The 22,744-nt window shown below is 41.0% G+C and overlaps 1 protein-coding gene across 4 annotated transcripts in view; it reads right to left on the bottom strand.

The window, feature by feature from the left end:
* The window catches only part of LOC121344292 (BMP/retinoic acid-inducible neural-specific protein 3), a 180,382-nt gene that overhangs the window by 66,101 nt on the left and 91,537 nt on the right, over positions 1-22,744 (bottom strand). For 3 of the 4 annotated variants that reach the window (XM_041420110.1, XM_041420111.1, XM_041420112.1), the window contains exons 2-3: positions 20,331-20,521; positions 11,377-11,567 (exon numbers count right to left, since the gene is read on the bottom strand). In XM_041420110.1, the coding sequence (XP_041276044.1) occupies positions 11,377-11,567; positions 20,331-20,521 (382 nt within the window). The remainder of the gene's footprint in view (positions 1-11,376; positions 11,568-20,330; positions 20,522-22,744) is intronic. The other variant, XM_041420113.1, reaches the window with a different exon arrangement.

The following is a 22,744-nucleotide window of genomic DNA, read 5'->3' on the forward strand; positions in this document are numbered from 1 at the left end:
CCACCCATTTATTCCCTCTGGTGAATGATTGTAACACATTTGCCCTTTCTGTCTCATTGGTAGGGCCAACTCTCAATTTAGAGTTTTGCTGAACTCTTGTTTTTTGCAGCTTGGTTTTTAGAGTGTTTTCCTGCATCTCTGCAGACCTGCTACAGACCAGGCAGCTACAACTGATCTATAATTTAATCATTAAATCCCTATCAGTTGTTCAAGCTAAAGGGAATTTAGCTTTGCTAAATTTGTGTTAGAGAAGAAAAGCAACTTAACACTGAAGCTTTAAACTTCGTTTCACATGGCTGCTTCATTCATATGGAAAGTTCTGTCAGAGAACCCAGTGACTCTCAATATTGTTATTTCATGAACAAAACTAGAAGAGATATTTTAATGTACAGAAAACTGCTCTTGGAATTAGGCTCTGAGGGCAACGTTACCCAGGCTAACTGCTGAGCCCAGCTGGAAAATCCTTCACATCATCCTGATTCATGGGAACAGAAAGACCTATCAAATACCAAGACCTGTTCATTAAAACATACATGAATGTGTGCTACTATGGGTAGGAAGAAATATTTAGAATATAGAATATAGGATCTTGTCCAAGGGGTTTTATTCATTCCTTTCTTGTCCTCACACAGCTGAGCCAATGGCAAGGGCAAAGAATGATGTATCATAAGGGCAGGTGCATTTCTTCCATCAAAAAGACAGAAAAAGAGAGAGCCAGACTTCCTATGAGCACAAGAATCTAGGGAAGGAGGGAAGTTCAGAAGGAAAAAGAGGAAACCTATGAAAAGAAAGCAGCAGTTATTATCAGGACTGTGGAGCCCTGGGGAAGTGAAAGGACTTTCTTCTGCTTAGAATTGAGAGCAACTAAACCACCTGCAGGTTTTGCTTTGTTTCTATGCAGATGGCCATGGGAGGTAGGACATTCCTAGATATCCAGCTCCTTGCACAGTACTGTAGGTGAAAAACCTTTTGACAAGAGCTGTTTCCTCTATTAAATGACTTGCACACGTAAATATCTGGATTGAAGTCATATATACCACTGTATATTTTCTTTATGCCCTTTTGCTGTCGGAATGTTTATCTTGTATGTCTGCACAATTGTTTCTAAGCCATTGCACAGTGGTGTCAGGGTAGAACTCACAGGTCACACACTACAGACTTGTCACTTTGGGATATCTGCATCAAGGAAGGACAGATCCTCCCCAGTGTAAACCAACACCACAGTAAGAAAAGCACACCAAAACATTTTATTTTTTATGCCTGAAGGGACATGGGCTATTTATTTTATTATGGGCTCAGTATTCTTGTGAATGTTGTGTTTCAAACAGGGAATTGAAGTAAGAATAAACTCAAGTAGATTAAAACATGACAGGAAAAATATTTTAATGGTCCCCTACACATCATTTTCTCTATTATTATCAAGGTTTTATCATCACCTAATTTTACACATTAAGAATATCATGAAAAGCTGAAGAAAAAACATGGAATGATTATTCATTGGCCGGACTCTAGATACACTTGGAGAAGATAAAATTAAATTTCCTTTATGTAAATTTACATATTATTTGGGAGACACCCATATCCTCCATTTGGTGGAATTATTATAAATGTTGGAAAACTATGAACTATTATAACCATGACACAAAAGGACCTTTTTATTATTTTTTTCTTTTCATATTACTTTCAATAAAATTTAAAGGAAGAATACCCAAAGCCCATGAAATGTATTAGCTATTCCCTGGGAATTAAAGGGTTACAGTGGGCTATCCAGTGAGAGATAATGAGCAACAGTTTGATAAATTGGGAAGATGGTAGTTGAGGCTGGCTTGTGGAAACCCTGATCTCAGTGAAACCTACATGAATGATCAGAAACTTCCTTGACTCACTGTCATTTATTCCTTGCATAAGGTCAGAACCTCGCCATAAAAAATTAGAACCATTTTTTTATTTTGCTCACTGGATTCTGCTACAAAGCCTGCAGAGCAGCTTCCAACCTTTCAGGCATTAAAGATCTGAAAATAATGATCGCTCCATACTGTAGAAATTCTCCTGGATGAATAATGAAACCTTTCTTAAACCCAGCGCTGCTTCAGCATGTAGAGGCGTTATGTGCATTATCTTGTAAGAGATTAAATTATAGTTTTGCTGTCAGACATGCAAATTCTGCTGGAGCTCAGTGAGAAGGTGTACAAGGTAAAAATAACAGTGAAGTGCAGAAGACAGCAATGATATAACTCTCAGTGCCACTTAGCTGTGAAGGATTCCCACACAAGGGGTAATTTTTCACACTAAATGAATAGATCAAAGGGGATGATTGCAGACTGAATCATAAACCATAATAACAAAACATGCAAAAATGTATTAGAGCCAAAAATTCTCCTGGAAAAATAATATGAAAACTGAAAACTTTCCACAGCCTTTTATCATTCTCTAAGCTGATTTGTTCTGATGCAGAGTCTCTATTGGTCTGAGATATTCTTCCTAATCTGACCTCTGTGCTCATACAAGCTGTTGATACATGCTATCTCCTATTTCTGAGAGCTCAGAGGCAGAGAAATGTTCTGTGAATTTTATAGTCCTTGCTTGACATTCTCTGACCTGCTGGCAAGCAGTAGCTGCCAATTAGAGGATGGAGGACAGGCAGAGTGCTGAAGTTTCCCAACCCATACACAAGCCAGCCAGAATAAAGATCAAATTGAAATCTGTACAAACCTGAGTGCCTCCAAATTCCTGCTGGAATGCTCTAACTGCACTGTTCAATATGTTCACTGTGGAGCTCTCAATACTAAAACCTTTCTCCATCTTCTGGGTTTATTTACCTTAGTTTTAATTTTTAAGGAGGAAAAAAAATCCAAGAGAGTATGGAACACTTAAGGAACTGTGGTGTGAATTGTTTATAGGTTTTTGACAACTGTGATGGCAAGTGTTGTGTGAGTGCTGTTAAGGTTTCTCGTTTACATATGTATATTTATAGCCTGCTCAGGGTTTGGCAGTCTTCATCCCCTTGGTTTTTTTTTTTTACTCTTCTCTCTTGACTAAACTCATAAGTAGAAGAGCCCTTCAATTTGTTTTGTTCTATCATGTAATATAGTTTATCCTATTCTGTTGTTTGGGTATTTTTTATTAAGTGGAGGATAGTTACCCAAAATCTTTCCAAAATGCTTATCCAAGCATCTCTATTATGTGCCATTTTATTGTTCTGAAAGCATCTCACTCTGCGCTGCCAGCGAGCTGGAGATGCTGTAACTCCTTGCACTTGTGATCCTCTGCACACTCTGCTCAAAGGTAACAGAGTGCAGCTGCTCCTGGAGGCTGCTCAGTGCCTCAGATTGGAAATGGGGCCGTGTGTTCAATTCCCATCTGTCAGGGGTGGGGCAGCTATCCTCTGCTCATTGGGCAGGTTTCTTTATCTCTTCCACAGCCAATCCTCCCTCCAGGAGATCTCTTCTGTCCAAGGGCCATTAATTATTAATTATCTTGTGTTCATGGCCAGGGAGTGTCCCTGCATGGCTGATAAAATTCCATCATCCCACTGGGAAATGCTCTGCCCAGGGGAGGGGCCAAGCATTCCTACCTGGATACAATCTGAGCCTGGAACAGCACAGCAGCCTTTGCCCACTGCATTCCCAGAGGAGCAGCTTTCTCCTGCCCTGCATTCCCAGAGGAAGAGCAGGCCCATCTCCAGCAGCCCTGGAGCTTCAGAGGAAAACTCCAGCCTTGTGCAGGATCCCTGCTCCAGCAGAACCACAGCTGGCACTGCAGGAGGGCTGAGCCCCCATGGGATGGGACTGTGCCACCACCCTGACACACAGGGGGACAGGGCCTGCTCTGACTCTGGCAGTGGTTTGGGGTTTTTGTTTGTACTATTGCATTTGTATTTTTAATTTTCCTAGTACAGGACTGTTATTCCTATTCCCATATCTTTGCCTGAGAACTCCTTAATTTCAAACTTGCAATAATTCAGAGGGAGGGGGTTTACATTTTCCATTTCAGGGGAGGCTCCTGCCTTCCTTAGCAGACACCTGTCTTTTCAAACCAAGACACAAAGACACATCTTTAATGAGTGTCTGGTGCTGCAGCTGCTGTGATGGACCCTGGCAGTGATGCTGCTGGGTGAGCACTGAGAGGGAGCAGTGAGATGTTACTGCCTTCACTTCCTGCTCTGGATTTGGAATCGCAGCATCCCAGAATGGTTGGGTGGAAGCCCATTCTCTCCCCTGCCATGGACATCCCACTACGCAAGGGTGTTCCAAGCCCTGTCCAGCCTGGCCTTGAACACTTCCAAGGATCCAGGAGCAGCCACAGCTCCTCTGGACACCCTGTGCCAGGACCTGCCCACCCTCACAAAGAGAAATTCCTTCCCAATATCCCATCTAACCCTACCCTCTTTCAGCTTAAAGCCATTTTTCCTTCTCCCATCAGTGCTTGTCCTTGTCAAAATTCCACTCCAGTCTTCTTGATATATTTAGATATATCTTTATCTATTTAGATATTTTAGATTTCCCCCGCACACACCCTTTTCTCTCACCCTCTGAAATACTGAGGGCCAGATTCCCACATGAATTGTGCTCAAGAGCTGACCTCTACGTTACCTTTCAGAGAAAGCAGCCCTGGAGATTCAGTTTAACTAAAACTCAACTCTCCGAATGAATTAGAGGGGTTTTATTTTAATATCATCACCTTAAATTCCTCAATAAGATATGGAAATAGATCCCTAACCTTTCACTTGGTATATTCTTAAAATTAGTGATCAGTCCACACATAGCAGACACAAGATACCTTGCTATACCTGTGGTGAATTTAATCCAAGCATATCCAACAGTTTCCATGTAAAAAAAGTACAAAACCTCATGTATTTCATTTTTATAGTGACACAAATACAAATCTCATCCTGTGCAGTAGAAGATGTTTCAGAGACTTCTTAGCTAGCTTTTGGTGATGCCCAAAGTCTAATTGCTGGTCCCAATCCTTCTGGCAAGATAAAATAATAACCCAAATTTAAATTTAAAATTCAAGCCTAGCCATATTAACAGCAAGGTGGGTCTGTGAAATTCTTAGTACTGGGTGAGATTTCTAAAGACACCTGCAAAAGTATTCAACTCTCACAGAAATTTCAGGGACGAAAAACATCCAAGATCCCAATTCTTGTATATTTACTGACTTTTAACTCCCCCTTTGAAAATTGTCAAGCTTTGGTCTTGCCTGGATGAAGGCAGTCTGATCCCCCAGGGGAGTGGAGAATTTGGCATTTCACAATGGTCCTGAACAACACCTGTCCTTGGAAATCTGTCCTGTGGCTTTTCCTTGACATTCCTAAGCCATGTCACCAAACCTACACAACGGGGAAACCACAATTTTTTTATAAGGATCAGTAATTCCTGGCTCTTAATTTTGTGGATTGTTGCAATTAAATTTTCATTTATATTTTGTTTCTTTAACGAAATCAATAAAAGCTTGCTATCACAGGACTTTCCGAAACAATGCTTCCAACTGTGATTTTATACTTTAAAGCTGTTGCTGGGCAATTTTTTTTCCCCAGTGTTTGGTTCCTTTACAAGGTTTGACAGCTGTACAGTCTTAAATTCTACCCACAAACTAAATGGATAAAGTGAGGGCAAGAAGGGTTTGAGATCTGGATTTCAAAAGCTTCCCCAAAATTGGCTGTTTATACAAAACTGTGCAAACTGTTGAGATTTAGAATTTGCCAGAAATCTGACAAAAGCTAAAGGCTTTATAGTATTTCAGCGTTTCTACTTTTGATTACGGCAATTACTTGAATTCACAGAAAAACAGATGCAAATAGGGGGTATAAAGGAAAAGAAATTGAACCAAGCAAGCTTTTTCAGACAAAAAAATAAGAAAACAGAAAAAAAAAAAAAAAGGTCTGCATTTCAGTCTGAGTTTTGAGTGAGAAATTAATTTCATTACACTTAAGTTTCCTCTCTAACAACCCACCATGAGTCATTCACGGGTTAATTATAGATAATCAGAGATAGTTACCACCACAATAGAGCCCTGTTCTTTGTAATCTAAACTTCTCAGATAAAACCAAATGCTTAAATCTCTCATAGCAAAGAAAAAAAAAAAGTGGTTTGGGGAAAGTAAAAAGCAAATTGCACAATAAAATTTAATTGGAATTACAGGGCACGTTCTCAAGGATGTTTATTCTTTCTCACTCAGATGGAATAAATGGGCTGTAAATAGCTGTAAATAGCTGGTGGAAAATTCAATTTATGCATCTGTTCTTCTGTTGCCTCCTGTTCCTTTGTTGCCCTGTGGCTGTCCCAGAACTGTTTGGACTCTACAATAACGCCTCTTCTGTACTCACCTGGCCCAGCTTCCACAGAAGGAGGTGTATTCTGGGATGGAAGACAATATCCTCCAAGAGACACCTATGGAGCAGCCTCACTTCATTAATGGCAATGCTCTAACAAAACTGTGTTTATAATTTTGCAGAATGCGTGAGACTATTCAGTAATATTCAATTTACCGTGCAGCCAGGGTGGTTTTTATGTGTTCTGCACAGCTGTTGGGACTCATTGCAGAAGTTTGTCAGGGACAGTGCTGGAATTACAGCTTGTAGCAAACTGGAATCATGGTCACCTGCGAGGAGCACGCTGCTGTGTCCCAGAACTGGGGCTCAGGAAGCAGGGTGAAATCCAGATGTGCAGAAATCCAGATGTTGGTGGCACAGCCCTCTGCCACCCACCCACAACCACAAAAATCTCAAATGTGCTGCTAGGAACGTGACCACACCACCCGGGCCAGCACAGCAGGGTCGTTCTGCCAGCGGGCAGTGACAGGACATGGGGAAAAATGCTGCCTTTACCATCTGTAAAACAACCCTTTATCTGCATTCTGCTGCCTTTATCATCTGCGTTCTGCTGCCTTTATCATCTGTGTTCTGCTGCCTTTATCTGCATTCTGCTCCCACAGCTGGGCAGGGTTTTATTAGACAAGAGCCCCATCACCCTAATAGGTTGTTAATAAGGAGAACCAACAGGCACCCGTGCAGCTGAAGAGAGGTTTTTGTAGGAAAACGCCTCTGAAATGAGCGTGCCAAGGAAGTGATGTTGGACGTGTCATATTTCAAACACAACAGGCTGTATGTTCATGTAAATGTTATGCAAATGAGACACAGCCCTCAGGCACCTGGTGAGCTTCCAGAGAGGCCCTGGAGGCTCCAAACTGTTGATTTAGCGCATGAGCCTTAGCCCTTGCACTGAAATGCATGTGCTAAAATCATATTGAAGGAATGTATGTGTCAGGGACTTTGAAATATATTAAATATTGATACAAGCTATGGGCTCTTCCCATGGACATTTTGATTTCCAGTCAGAAAATGTTGCCACAGGATGATGCTGCCTCTTTTAATGTGGAATATAAAGTGCATGATTAATGCAAAGCCTACATCAGCAGCAGCCTCAGTGCTACTTTTAAGGATAATTACATCAAGGGTAGCAGGAGAAACAAAAAAATTGCAAGAATGGATACAGAATTAATGTAGTTATTTGTTTCGAAGATGCATCACATGTGGATAGAATTTATCTCTTTTTTTAGGAGAAAATATGCACTTTTTTTTTTCATAGAAATAGGAAAACAAAAAAAAAAAAAAAAAAAGAGGTGTGAGAGTGATGTGGTCTAACCTGAAAAGGGATGCTTATACCAATCTGGGGAAAAAAAAGAAGGAACATATATTGGCTTTGTTTGTGGGGGGTTGTGTGGTTTTGGAGGAAAGAAATTGTATTTGTAATCTCTCTTCTCAAATAATATTTTAGAGGTGTCCCAGCCATCAGGATAGCTGTTTCTGAGCACTGCAATCAGTAAACATGTAGGTGTGCAAGCAGTTGTGGTATTTTTTCCTAACTCCTGCTGCAGCTTCAGATTGCCCATCATCACAAGAAATGTGACAAACAATAAGTCAAATAGCAAAGCAAATTATTCCTGTTCATTTAGAAGGCCAAAATTCCAGGAACTTGAGTGGCAGATTTCATTTGTGCACCAGAGTGCTCTGATTTAACTGCAAATGTCAGGGCTTCTGATTTGTGTTTTAAATCTTTTCTGTTCCACATCATATTTTTGTTTGGTAGGTTTATGCAGATATGCATTCCCAACAGGGTAGTTATGTTCTTCCTAGTAAGAGCACGAGTTATATGAAACAGTTTTGATACTCTCAGCACTCTCTTCCTAAAATATAAACAACTCTTGTTAGTATGGTATAGTCTAGAATACTGCATATGAGAAAGCCACCCAAAATTAATAAAAAAATGACAGTATCAAATACTATCTAGGTCCCTGAACATGATTTTTGTTGTTGTTGTTGTTTCTAACTAGTCAGCAATCGAAAATGATTGCTGGGAAAACTTCTAATATTACTTCAGAATTTTAGGGATTTCTCAATCTGTTGCAATACCTTTATCCTGGATTTCTTTGATGCTGGTCAAAAGGGAGTTATGGCAAGCTGTGAGACCTTTCCTTGGGCTCCTTGGGCAAATCCATCCAAAAGAGGAAGGCTTTGAGCAGAGCTGTGGTGGGCACACCAGACAGAGGAAGTGCTCGTGTTGGAAATGATACAACTTTTAAAATTTTTAACTAACTGTAGACCAGGGGGTTGCTTGTTTTTGCCCAAGGGAAAGTAATTAAAGTTTCTTTTCAAAAGACTCTGTTGGCTGGTCGAGGCCGGATGGTTTTATATCTACAGCCCAGGAGCAGCACATGAGGATGTAATTAGCTTTAAAGGCGAAGGGATCAATACCCACAGGAACCCAAATATTGAGAATTTGGGACCAATGAGCTTTGAACCAATGAACTTCTCTGGGTTTTGTCTGTACAAGTATGCGAAAAGTCTAGTAAAGAGCCATGTGTAATGGAATTATTTACTCTGCAATATGTGGATGAAATTATTTCTCTTTACACATCCTGGCCAGAACAACATCCTCTCCAGAATAAATTAATGCTTTAATTCTCCAGAATAAAGTAATGCTTTAATTCTCTAACACTAAAAGTGATGCTGCAGAGTTTTTGTTTTTCCCACAGTTTTGGTGACACTGGGACTTAAAGAGCTGCTCAGGAATCTGGTGTAACAAGCACTGGGGTCCCTCCTCCCTGCAGCAGCACAGGAAGGAAGGCTCTGATGGATCCTGGTCCCCAGGTCCTTCAAGGTGTCACTTCTCCCAAGCCAGCCCTCAGGCTGGGACAGAGATCTGGTCCAGCAGCTGTATGGAAAGTACTCTAACTCAGATGTCAGTATATACCTGATTGAAGATCAATGAATAATATTCAAATGTGCTACTTACACCCTGGATCTAAAACTTTACTTGATGGTTTTCCAATTTAAAAACAGCAGTCTTTCAAAAACCTGTGCATATAGAACAAAAAAAAAAAGGAAAAAAAAATGCCTTCCTTGGCTGATTTCAACAGAAACAGGTTTTTTGTTCAATTAAGTGTTCTGACAGTAGAAATTTGTCATGAAAATGTTCCCAGCCTCTCAATGAAAGTAGTGGCAGAAGCCAGGGTTTCATTTATCAGAACTGGTGCATCTGATGTGAGAACCATTTCCTGGAGGCTCCCGCCACCAATTAACCAAATCAGACTTGCTGGTGGACTAACACTTGGTTTGTGTCCACCTCAACAGGAGGCTGGAGAGAAAGCTTTCCTTGGTGGTGGTTGTAGAAATCTTGGGACATGCAGAAGGTTACTCTGTAAATTGTAGGTGGGCAGGGTTGAATTTTGCACTGTGACACAAATTTTCTTTAAAATATTTCAGTGGCCAGAAAGGGCAGATTTCTTTCAGGCAATGTTTTGTCTCTGCATTTCAATGTTCTGTCACGTGAGTTATCACTGGTTGCAGACACGAGCTTCATTTGGAAGGAATTTTTTCACGTGGAAGGGGCCTGGTTTTAAGGGTTGCTATACATTTACTTAATAAAGTCAGTTTATGAAGGTAAATCACGTCTGAGGGATGGGTGATACCATGGTCTACAGCAAGAATCATAGAATTCAACCATTAAGGTTGAAAAGACCTCCAAGACCATCAACCTTCAAACCACTCTGTCAATTAATCCACTCACTTCTTGAACACCTCCAAGGATGGGGACTCCCCCACTGCCCTGCTGAGACCCTTCCAATGCCTCACCATGCTTGAAGGGAAGGAAGTGTTCCTAAAATCCATCCTGAACCTACCCTGGAACAACCTAAGGCTGTTTCCCCTTGTCGATCACTAGCTGCCTGGGAGAAGACTCCAATCCCACCTTGCCACAACCTCCCAATCCAGTCCTTCCTCCAAGACCAGGTGATGAGATGGGCATCCTCAGCCAAACCCTGGGTTTGTTCTGCTGCATTCAGCTCAACTCTGGCACCAGCAGATGACCAACCCTGAGCTGGGCTGAGCTGAGCGGCCATGGCACCATTCCAGGATGGATGGGATTTTGGGAATATCCTCCAGAGACCAAACTGAACATGTGCCGTGGAGCCACAAATTCTGGTTGCATCCTTCTCCCAGTAAAGGCACGTCCAAGGAAGTACATTTATATTTGATTGAGTAGCAGCTAAAGCAGCTGGGAATTGCGTCTGGTTTCAGGTGTCTTTAATGAAGATCTTGGTTAGCAGTGGAAGGATCCCATGAGCAGAAAGGATCCTAAATCACATCTTACATCGAGAGCTTCATAATTACTGCACATTCAACTGCAAGTTACAATTTTGTTTGCCCTTCAAAGCTGGAAATAACCTGGGAGTGGATTTTTCAAATGAGTAACATAACACTACAGATCTCCTCAGGAGGACAGTTGTTGCTTTGTGCCCTACCTGGGCCACTGATCTTGGCCAAACATCCTCCAGTGCTAGGAGTGAGCTGCAGCAGTCAGCACAGAGGGTGTTTTTACTGACAAACCATGCTAGAACTACTTCCTAACAGAAAATAATAATAGATCTCCTTAAAACTGTAGAGCCAAGAGCTCCTGTTTCAAAGGTCATTTAAAAAAAAAATAATAATAATTCAAGTGCAATTACTATATCTAAAATAAATAAATAAATCTTTTTTTTTTTTTAAGGAAGAAAAAGAAAGAAGTGTGAGAAATATAAATCTGTCTGTAAATGTTGTTACTGATCACACATCCATGAGGTTGTCCCAATGACCAAACACTTCTATAAATACTTCTGTACCAGTCAAACTGTGTACCAATCATCACTAATCTCTCTAGCACATCTTTAGACCCTCTGTCAGGCTAGCACCTCCCTTATAAATCAAACTCTTTGATTTGGGCAAAAAAAGAGAATAAAACGGATTATTTTGCTAACAATTACCCATCAGACCACCCTTCCTGAGGAGCTGGTGAAGCTGGGATCTCCCCTGGAGCTGTGTCCTGGAGCTGTCCCTACCTTGATGGCGGTGGAGGCGATCTGGATGTGGTGCAGCCGGCGCAGGGTGCTCTCCCGGTCGATGAAGTAGGAGGCTGCCAGCTGGTGCAGGGTCTCCAGGGTCACCACAGAGCTGTTGGCACTGGGGTCGTTCCCTTCTGACCTCTTGCTCAGCTTCCGTTTGTCCACAAAAATTGTGAGTGACTCCTCTCCTGGGCAAGGAAAGAGAAGCCCCAGCAGGCATCAGCCATGTGCAACACTACAGAGAGAATTTGTAAACGTTCAACATGAAGAATATACAAAATATGTTTATTTCCAAGGTCACTTCGTACATTAGTTCAGTAGTGTTCTGTGTTGGCATGAAATAAAATGAAACCAGTGTAATACTTGATTTGTTTGTTTGTTTCCTTCTCTCATAGCTGATTTCAGAAGAAAGGCACCTTGTTACACCTTGTTATGTGCAGCCATGTGCTTTCTAATCGATTCAGCAGTGCCTGAAATCTGATAGAACAGTTGTCTTGAACCAAGTTTCTGTAACTGAAAAATGTGGGGGTTTCAGAAAGTTGGTGACTTTCCAAAAGAAAATAGAAGCTCCGGCACCTTGTGTTGTGGATTTCTCACTTCCAATCTCTTTGTAGAGACGTGGATAAATACTGTTGAATTCAGAAATTTTAATTTCTGTAAGATTATTGAAATCAAAAAATCTGGCTTGCTTAACTGAGTTCTTAGGAATATTTTCACACCTACTGATACTGTCAAATTTTCCATGTTTATCATCTAGTTCATGGATATATTCTCCTGTGTGCCAGGCTAAGCAAGAATTCATTCATTCAGTAAAGTGTTTAGGCAAAACTCTTTACATCACAAAACAAATTGGAAAAGTAATTTCTGGACCCAGTATTTTCGTCTGTGCAATTTATGTCCAAAATAATTTGGACAGAAGTAAATTTCCTCACTCTGAGTGTGTTTGGTAACCTGCATCCTTCAGTATTTAGCTCAACAATTGATTAATAATGTCATTATACCTGGATTTTAGGTGCTGAACAACTCCACTGAGCGCCTTTTCCTAGTTCCTGGAAAGGAAGTTACCCTGCTAAGGTCTGACTTGCCACTTGTGCTACTTTCACTGCTCACCCATCTGCTGCAGTGGCACTGTGCCCATGCAGAGGACGCCAACTTCAGATGGGATTATGTGCCAAAAAGTAAGAGCTGTAGGATAAAAATCTAGGATGAGAACATGACATCATCTTCAAAGGGAGCTAATCTGGGTGGTGAGCAATGCTAAGTGAGGAATGTGTGCCTCCGTGCAGGAGATCACCTCTGCTGGCAAATTTTGACCCACAAAATTTGTCTTTGGTTAACACGAGCACACTCCTTGCTCCCCAATGTACATGATGTGTTTCCCAATCTCTCAAAAATTCAGAGGACAGTCAAGCCCTTCTGACCTTACACAGGCAAAACTGGCATTATACAGGAGTTTTTTATCTAATTAGACCTGCAGGGTTTGTCCAGAATTTGTCCTGGGAGGGACAGGTGGCTGTTCCAGCTGGAGCTTACCTCAGTCTCCACCACTACATTTATGCTTCTCCTCCTACAGTTTCCTAATGGGTCGTTATTTAGTGCATAAAATCGTCAATGCAGGGATTAATTGCCTGAAGCTCCAAAGAACCAGGAATTAACACAGCCTCCTTAAGCACCAGGATTTTCCCACCCAATTATTTAATCTTTCTGCTGTAATATGTGGACAAAGGTTCACAGCTGCCGTGAGGAGGGAACTGGGAAAGCACAGCAAACCCTAATGACCTGTTCCCTGAGAGAAATCTGCCATCAGAAACTGCTCTGAGCTCCAGTTTTTGCTGGCATTCAATATGCCCATGCAATAAAACCTGCCTTGTCACAACCTGCCATGTCACTCCAGCCAGAAGGAAAGATATTTCTGGGATCAAAAGCAATGGAGTGGGCTGAGGTTTGAGCCAGGGGTCGTGGGCTTTGTGCAGCTGTTTGTGGAGCTGCAAAGACATGGTTTAGAACAGCTTTTAGGAAGGAATTCTTCCCTGTGAGGGTGGGGAGGCCCTGGCACAGGGTGCCCAGAGAAGCTGTGTCTGTCCCTGGATCCCTGGAAGTGTCCAAGGCCAGGCTGGATGGGACTTGGAGCGACCCAGTCCAAGGATGCCTTCCAGCCCAAACCATTCCATGTTTCTGTGGTATCAGAGAAGACAACAGCAGAACTCAGAGGGTGAATATTGTGCCAGTGAGCAGTTCAGGCTGCACAGATTAGGTGCAAAATTTTTACTATGAACTTTCTCTCCATGTTTTCTCCTTTTCTAGAGGTCTGAAGTTGTTTATTTAGATTAAAATGGCTTTTGCAAGGTCAAACACCTTTCCACTGAAAATATAATGAATTGTAAGGGCAAAGAAAGCAAGGACTTAAAGCTGCAGAAAATCCCTGGGAAATGTTAACATTTTTTGAGGTTCTTTGTGTTTCATTATCACAAATTATATTATTATTTAAGCAGAGTTTGTTGAGTTTTGTTCACATAAAAAAAAAATCTCAGGCATATTCCTGTTCCCTGCTCTCCAGGAGCAGGCAGCAGAACTGCAACAAAAACTCCCATTTCAAAAACAAACGAACCTTGAAAAAGGACAGAACCTTGAAAAAATCTTTACTTTGATTAGAATATCTCAGAAAAAGAATGTTGGGACCATGTCAGAGTTATCACATCATCCTATTTGCCTCGCCCGGCTTGATCCTATGCTTTCCGTAGCAGTGGCTGCTGGTGTGCTCTGGCAGGCAGGATCCCCTGGCACCCCCAGCCCTGCAGGCTCTGTCACTGATGCCTCAGGCTTTAGCTTTTCTATTTTTCAGAGTCTGAACTGCTGAAGTGTGTAGTTCTGAACTTCATATCAAAGGATAGTAGCTTCACAGAGTAGGGAGACAAAAAATTCTTTCTCTAGCTGGGGACCAAGGACAAATGATCCAAACCTCAGGCTCAAGACAGAAACAATGTAGGCTGAAGAGAGAAAAACAAGAAGGATAGGACTTCATGGACTAAAGCTATAATTAGACAATTAACTCCAATATGCAAATGGAGCAGAACTTACAAAAGTGAGAGCCCCCATGAGTGGTTGTGCATTTTGTGACCATTTTGGTTCATCTTGGGTGTAGACCTGGCTGGGCTCTTGTGCTGCCCAAGGTGGATCCATGAAGGCCTTTTAATAAATCCCTACTTCATTATTTAACTCCATCTAGCCTCAGTTCTAGGTCAGCCTTCACAAGGCATCATCCCCATGCCCTGACAGATATGTTTGGGTTTTCATTCTTTGTTAACAGACTGAAATGGCTTTGAATGCTTTCATGGCATCTCACAAGAAGTCCTGGCTCACCACTGGCATTCCCAGGCACTGTGCTACCAGCACTGTGCCATCAGGTGCAGCTCAAAAATGTTTTCTGCCCAAAAGACTTTTCACAGAGTTTTTCATCTGTCAGAGCTCATTGAGCTCTTCTAGAAAAAGTGAATTCCCCTCTACACTGGTACTTAGGCACCCATGTCCCTGCAGAGCTGTGAAAGGGCTCCCTTAAACACCCAGAACTCCAGGGTTTGGGAAGTAACACTGCCAACTCAGATTTGGGGAAGGCAATTTGAGTTTTAAGTTCATTTGGAGAAAGTTAAACCCATGCCAAAAGAGACTCTTCTGTCACACTGAAAACATGGAGGAATCTTGTTTTTCTCTGGTTACTGTCTGCCACCATAAAACAGGCTAAGAAGACACCCAAGCATCAGCTAAAAACAAGTGTGATTTAGAAAACAAGGTTATGAATTTTAAGAATTGAAAAGGAGTAATGACAGTGAACATTTATAAAACATGATTATTCAGCATCAAATCCTCCCAGCTGTGCTTTTCACAAGCTCTGAAAGCTGCATTTGCTCTCCTTCCCAAAATTCAAAAGATAGTAAACTTCACTTTCTCAGGTTTAAAGGAAGTAGCATGGAAACACACAATTATGCTCACAAAACAATTCCACATAGCCCAATGGGTGGTTCAAGAAGCTCTCAGTCACTACAGAAATGTTTTACTGCCATGTGGGGGCTGTCCCTGACAGATTGTCATTGTCACTGCAGGGGCAGGGGACTGATGTTCACACTCTTCACTGGCCTTGCCACAGTGTCCAGTCCTGTCCCCACCAGCCCTGGAATATGCAAGCTTATAACTTAACTTCAATTTTTAATTCTTGCTAGGTTTATAGGAACAAATTTATAAATTCAACTAGGTCCCAACAACATGTGCTGTTAAAATAAAATCAGTATATAGAAATTTACCCAGATATAAAACCTGTCTGTGGCCATTTAGATGTAAGACTCCTAAATAACAGTTGGTAAGTGGCATTCAGAAATTAGAAATTAATTTTGTGTTCATCTTAAGATTCAGGAATTATTTAAATTAAAAAGGCAAATCTCCATCAATATGGTGGAATTGGAATAATGCTGTATCAACTGTAACTAAGGATTAAATATATTTTGTTATACACAACAATACATATTAATATTAGTTAAATGCTTACTGCTATTTTCTGCCTCAGTTGTTGAGACATTGTTTGCCTGTACCCACATTTTAGGAATAATAAAGGGATTATAGGCCTTAATGTTTCATATTTTCATCTGTAGACTGGGAAGTGGTAGGAAAAGGCAGTGATCCAAGCAGTTCCCATCACTTCACGTCAGAAAGAGAGGAAGCAGGAATAAAAGGACAGCACTCCAAGGTAGCTACAGCGGAGTATAACCCACAGATGCTTATTCAGAGCCCTCTCTTCACACACATAAATGTATCTTACACAGGAATAAAGGTCTTTGGCCTATTAACTTCTCAAAGGTTTCTGATTAAATAAAATACCTCAGCTACCACCTAAATAACTACACCTAAATAAATACACCAGCTACTACCAGCTAGTGGAAAATCTATTCCTGTCTGGATCACCAAAGGTACCATTAGGGTTTTATCAGGTCATTTTCCCAAACTTAAGCAGATGCTGATGGAAATGCACAGGCTCAAAAACGATATAAATTAATGTCAGGCCAGATGTGGTATCATTTCCATGGTTCAAGTGAATAACAGTGCACGTTAATTCTATACAGACCATCTGTTTAAGGGTTTAAATTTTTTCTTCATTAAGTAAACGGGAGAGGAAAGAAAGTTAATGTGTTTTGTGATTTTTTTTTCCTCCCCTTAGCTTCCATAATCTTAAATTCTGGGGAATTTACGTAGCCAGACTGGGGGAGTGACTGGTGTTTGCAAATCTGATGCAAAATTTTCAAGTTTCTTTCTCACATCAGTCATTTGAGACTGTCCTCTCCTTCCCTCATTTGCCAATAGTCTGTATCTTACCTTGAGAGAGTGTTACAGAAAGCAAAGGTCGTATCAGCAGTTAGTGCAAGTGCTAATAAATCCTTCGGAATCCATTGAGATTCACTGCTTTGCCCCACCTGACAATTTCCTCCCTCTCTGCAGGCAGAATAATTCGCAGCTCAGAGGGAATATTAATGAGGGGCAGAAAAGCTGGAAAAGTGAAGGTGTACCCATCACCCTCGCAGGGCTGTAATCAGCAGAGAGGGGTTGGGGTCGAGCTGATCTGTCCACACCTGTTAAGGCTCTCTGTTTTAAAGACAAAACTACCTCTTTTCCTTCCGATTCACCAAGCCTTCATCAACACCAAGGGCTATTTCTGACCCGAAGAGCTGAATGGATTGATGGTCTGGTAATGAACACCTTGAGCAAAGATGACTGACAATAGCAGTAAAAATAGATAGACCTGAAACTTTTCAGGTGACCACTTAGGCAGTGGCCTAACGAGGTTCTCTTTTCTCAAGAAGCTTTGGCATTGTCCTGAAAATTGGTTTATTCAGAGCAGTTTCCAGGTGCAAGGAGCACTTCCTTGCAAAACCTGCTGTCTTGCAAAGGACCCAAATCAGCCTCACTTCACCCAAAGGAGGGCGAACAAGAGCCTGTCATTGTGGCGTGCTAATTATCCTCATCACCAACTCTATTGCATTGCTAAATGGCCTTTTCTGCAGGAACAGCGTTAAAGGGAATGTCTTTAAAGCGTGTGGGGTTCCGTTTTGTCCTCCTACATCCATTCCACAGCGGTACCCCAGGTCCCCAACACCCTCCAGCTCACATCTGGTTTTTTGTATGCCATTAAAGAGTAGCTCCAGCAAACTGCACCATCCTTGCACGATGTTGTGGGCAGGCAGAAGAGGAAAAGTATAAAAGCAAAACAAAAAAGTGTAAAAGAAAAGTATAAATGCAAAAAGGAGGGAAAGTGACAGTGAGTGCTCAGTCTGCTGGGTCACACAAGGTCCTTCGATCATGCAGCTCGTTATGGACTTTGGGCTCATGGCACAAGGAGATAAAATTTCCATAAGAAATAAAAGCAGTGAGAAATGCCACTTTCCACATTATCTTGTGGCAGCAAGAAATATAGAACTTTTTTTCCCTTAGTTCTCATTTCTGAATGCCCTTGAGGAGTGTATTTCTGTGTTTGTGAATAAAGACTAGGGAATGTTTCACAAACAACCATGTGCAAGAGTTCCCTTTATGCTCAAAAAGGGATCTTTATGGAAACCAAATGGTCACAGAGGCACACAAATCTTATCACAGCATCGTTCATTTGCCAAGTTTTCCTTTCTGTCCATGAATACAGATGATTGGGGATTCATTAAATAAAAGTACTGTGCACACTCCGTTTGGTCTTCTGCTTTTAACAAGCTGCATAAGTGACAAGCTTTCACAATAAAACAACTTGTAATTAAAGGGAAAGTACTAATACATTATTAAAATAATTTAAAAAATCTAATTATGTGTTAATCAAATGTGGACAAGCATCTGTGGGAATCCCCATTCAATCCAGCCCGAAAATGAGAACTAACACATCCAGGAAAGTATGGGTTTATTAGCTACCTCATGAAAGCTTTCTTAGAAATTACTAATTCCCTGTAATTATTGCAATTGAACCAATTTTTCAAAGTATTCAGCACCCATCCAGTGATAATGGAAGGCAGCAGGTGTGCCTCAAATCATGCCTAAAAATTGAGACTAGGGATCTAAATCAAACCCCAAGTTATTATGAAAACTCCCTTTGACTTCATTAAGCAGTGACAGAGCCCAGGAGTCAACACTGTCTCCCTCTGAGTGAAAATTTGGGCAAGGCTGGGGCAGCCACTGCATTTTAGAGCCTTTCTGAGGTGAGGAAATGGTACCCTACCTCAGCTCCCCTGCAGCAAATCCTGAGGCTCTGGGGAGAACATTGAAGGTCTAAGCTAGAATTTCCAAATGTCCTCAAAGGAAATACCACTCAGTTTTAGTTTTCCTTAGGTCCAGACCCCCTGAAGGTTGTCAGCTCTGTGGCTCTGTGGTGATCAGTGTGATGCTGCTGCTTTGATTGTAAAGATCAGCTGTGCTCATGTCAGACTGTTTTTCTAGAGCTGCTAGATCCAGCTTCACCTTGACAATGAATTTCATCACCTGGCTGAGGAGCTACTGCTATTTACATTAGTTAATAATTAGCAGATAGGTAGCTGTGCTGAAAAATAATTTTTACCATTGGATAATCCTTGAAGTGGGATGCATGCAGCAGCCAGAGCTTTAGTTCTTATGCTTTATATTTTAAGGAACATTTTATTTCTCTTCAGCATTTAGTTTTCCTATTCAAATGTGCCATGTGTTCTATACTCAAGAAATCAGTCATTTATAAAACATGCATATTTGCATGGAAAAATATTCAAAGTAATTAAAAGAAATTCAGGGTTTTTTCTTACAAATTGCTGGTCAACACACATAAATTGTTCTTCAAATTCTAACGGTAATGCTGCAGAGGTACTAGTTCCCAAAATAATGATAGAAATTAGCTCTTTATTTTTTAAAATAACTGGAGAAAGACAGAAATTCCTCTTGTTTTTAGGACGGTCTCCTTCAAAAGGAAGCCTCTGTGAGCCGTTTGGGTTGTTACAGATCTCAGGTATCAGCCAAGAGAGACTAGGAGGGCTCTCATTTCCTTTACAAATGGCTAGGATTCAGTTATGAAATGTATTAAAAAGAACCATTCCTCAGGTGAATAAAGGATTTCGACAAGCCTGTCCTGCTGGAAGGACACTCAATCACCAGAATTATCTTTAATATTATCACCCACGACGGGATAGAGCTGCATTTCTAAAATGTCAGTTCATTGTGTAATGCCTAGATGGGTAATCACAGGTACTAATTATCTTTCATTTGGAACAATTTATGCTCTCCTTTGAACATTAGGCCTCTTCACTGGATTTCTTCAATCCATCTGGTGACTGGATCCCAATTATCCACGGGGCTACCCTTTCCAGATTAGTCTGGGGGGACTGAAAGATGCAGATTCCATTAAGTTAATGGGAATGACATGGCAAAGCCTCATCATCCCATTTTGAAAATGCAGTCCCACTGGTTAAGTGAAGACTAATTCTAAAAAGGGCAGAGTGACAATATAGGGATTTTCCAATGGATAAAGTAGTTTAAAAGTCTCATAAATTAAAAGATTTGTTGGAAATACTTGTTACTGGTTTTCTGGCTCCATTTCTGCAGGACTGCAATGGACCCAGACATTTCTGTGAGCTGTTATTATGTAAATTGTTACAAGGACCACTTACAGGAAAAAAAAAAGTCACTCTCCTTAATGACCTCAGTGCAGACAAAGACACCCAAAAGACATGGGGCAGCACAGCAGGAGCTCAGATAATGCACCTCCATCTTAGCAACTGGATTCCTTCTCTTTTTGTGCACAATATTACAAAATTCTATACCTAGCACCAATAAAGAGAAGGACTTGTGGACAAAACCTGCTCCCACAGCGAGCGTTGCCCATCCTGGCAGCTTGGAGGAGGAAAAATTGTGACCAGCACTCTCAGTCTACTCCCACCAAGCTCATGCCCAACATTCCCAAGAATTAACCCTACCTCCCAGGGTAGCTGAGAGCAGGAAATGTGTCCCATATTTCTTGATCAGGTTTTCTGTGATCTGTTGAAGGGTCGGGCGCCGTCCCAGCAGCCTTATGTTACGGAAGAACTCGGGGGCGAGTGGCAGTGGGGAGCCAAGGAAATTTCTTCTCTCCACAGCAAGATTGTTTACTTTCCAGCGGCCAAACTCTCTGCAAAAACAAAGCAGTTCTCATTCAGAAATGTGTCATTCAGACAAATGTCCTTCATTTGCAAACGACTCTGCTCTGCTGAGTAGCTGGGGGCGACTGGCTGGGAATTACAACGGGCCTTGACAGTGATACTCTGTCATGTGTTATAGACAGGACAAGCAACGAGGGTTATTTATTAGAAGTGAGGAAAGTACTCCATAATAAAATAATTGTTGGGAAATAAATAAATAAAAACGAAGCCACTTAGGTCGCTGCTGCGCCCGTTGGTTTTGTGTGGCCTCTGATGTGAATACAGCTCTGAAACAACCTGATTTGGTAGAAACTGAAAAGAAAGCAATGATTTCCCCAAATATGGACCTGATGCAACAGGTATTTTTTGTTAGAACAAGGTAAATTTTAAAATCATAACAAGAAAGAGTCCATGTCCTTTTGATGTCAAGTCGCTTAGGTACAGAACTAGATAAATTGGATAACCTAAAGAAACATTGTCACACCACATTTGACCTTTCTGTGATAATTCCAGTTTTCTACACTTCTGGCCTCCATCTTGAGAAAATGCACAGACAGAAAGACTGATTCCTAAAAAATGGTGATGTTTCAATTGTAAGAGGGATGTAAGTGAATTCAAAGACTTGCCTCCTTCCCCCCTCCAAAGTAAATCAATGACAGCAGGGAAAACAAACAAGCTCATTGCACAGCAATAAACACATCTTTTATTAATTTACTTGCCAATTAAGATACCAGATAGAGCTATTAGTGAGAAGGACTCATTGTCCTCAAATCTAGGCAGGACAAGCCGCCTTGGCAGTAACTTGGCTTCTCCCAGATAGCAGTTTTGGTTACAGACTCTGGGAATTAAGTGCAAGGCACCTGAGGACTCTGCCTCAGCCACCACTTTGTTGAGTCTTTTGTACAGCCACATCAATTAGGATTCCTCTTAGACAAGATTGTGGGAAAGCAGAGAGCTTAGCGACCTTGCAAGATCCTGCTGAAGGTCCCAGGTAAACAGAGAGAAATGCTCACGTACAAAATTAACACAGAAGCAGGAATCAAAGATGCAGCAAAAAAAAAGAATATTTGAGGGATTCCAGAAACCAAGGGCAGCCAGCAGCTGAATGACCAGGGCTGTGTAACACATCCTCAACAGTGGGATTTTTTAATACTTTGAAGTCCACAGTTATTAGTAAAACCCACATAAATACATTTTTGTATTTAGCCCTTCTGCTTTCCTGCATCCTCCTCTTTCTCTCCCAGATCCAAACTGCCTTTCCTCTCAGACGCATTCTGGCAGATGCCATTTTTTAATCAAAAACAAATGTGAAGAATGATGGAAGGGAGAGATTTCTGTAATGTAACTGAAATTTAATGTGATTTACCAGTCAAGGGCATGAAGTTAAACAAGACCCCATAGTTCTTAAAGACTCTGCACATCACCAGTGTGCTAAATTGGTATTTGAGAATTGCTTTCTGATAGGGGATTTTCCATCTTACTTGTCAGGTCTTGAAGTTTTCTCTGACAACTTTCCTTTCTTGTTAAGAAACTAGAAAAACTATAACTTCTATTTGCAGTTTTTATGGAACTACTGTATATGAGTAGAGAGAAATTAAAAAAATCACACACAAATATTTTTCCCTGTAAAGTGAAAAAATCCTCATTGTGTATATTGATCACATTAATGCAGACACTGAAAACAGTGAATTACCCTGCACTGTAAATGTAATTTTCAAGTGAAAAACAAACCAAACCACCAAAAAATAAATCAATTTCCAAAAAATCTTCCATTTTTTGTTGTTTAAATTCTCTGCTTTCTGGTAATATTTTTCATTTGAATACATCAGAAAATATTGGTTAACTGTAGCTCCTGAACAGACCAGCAAGACAGACTTGCTTTGACACCAAGAAAATATTACAAGTTTTATGTTGTAAAATATTTATTTTATGCCTTGAGGAAACCTTTAGTTCTAAGCTCACTATCTGAGCTGAGGTTCAAACACAATATTAACAGGAAATATACAATTCTTATATGAGACAGTTTGCTGCCATCCTTGGTCTGATTTTCTTTGTCATGTTTAAGGACAGAGAAGACCACCCTAATACCCTCCAGCTGCCCCCTTTCCAGTGCAGTCAGAGGAACCTCATCAAATACCTCTTGCTGTCACACCTTTGGGACTGAGATGAAACTGTCCCCCAGAAAAACATCTCATCTTTACTTAAATTCTGAG

The sequence above is a fragment of the Onychostruthus taczanowskii genome, unplaced genomic scaffold (genome assembly GCF_017590055.1).
Source record: "Onychostruthus taczanowskii isolate IOZ18803 unplaced genomic scaffold, ASM1759005v1 scaffold63, whole genome shotgun sequence".
NCBI classification, from domain to species: Eukaryota; Metazoa; Chordata; class Aves; order Passeriformes; family Passeridae; genus Onychostruthus; species Onychostruthus taczanowskii.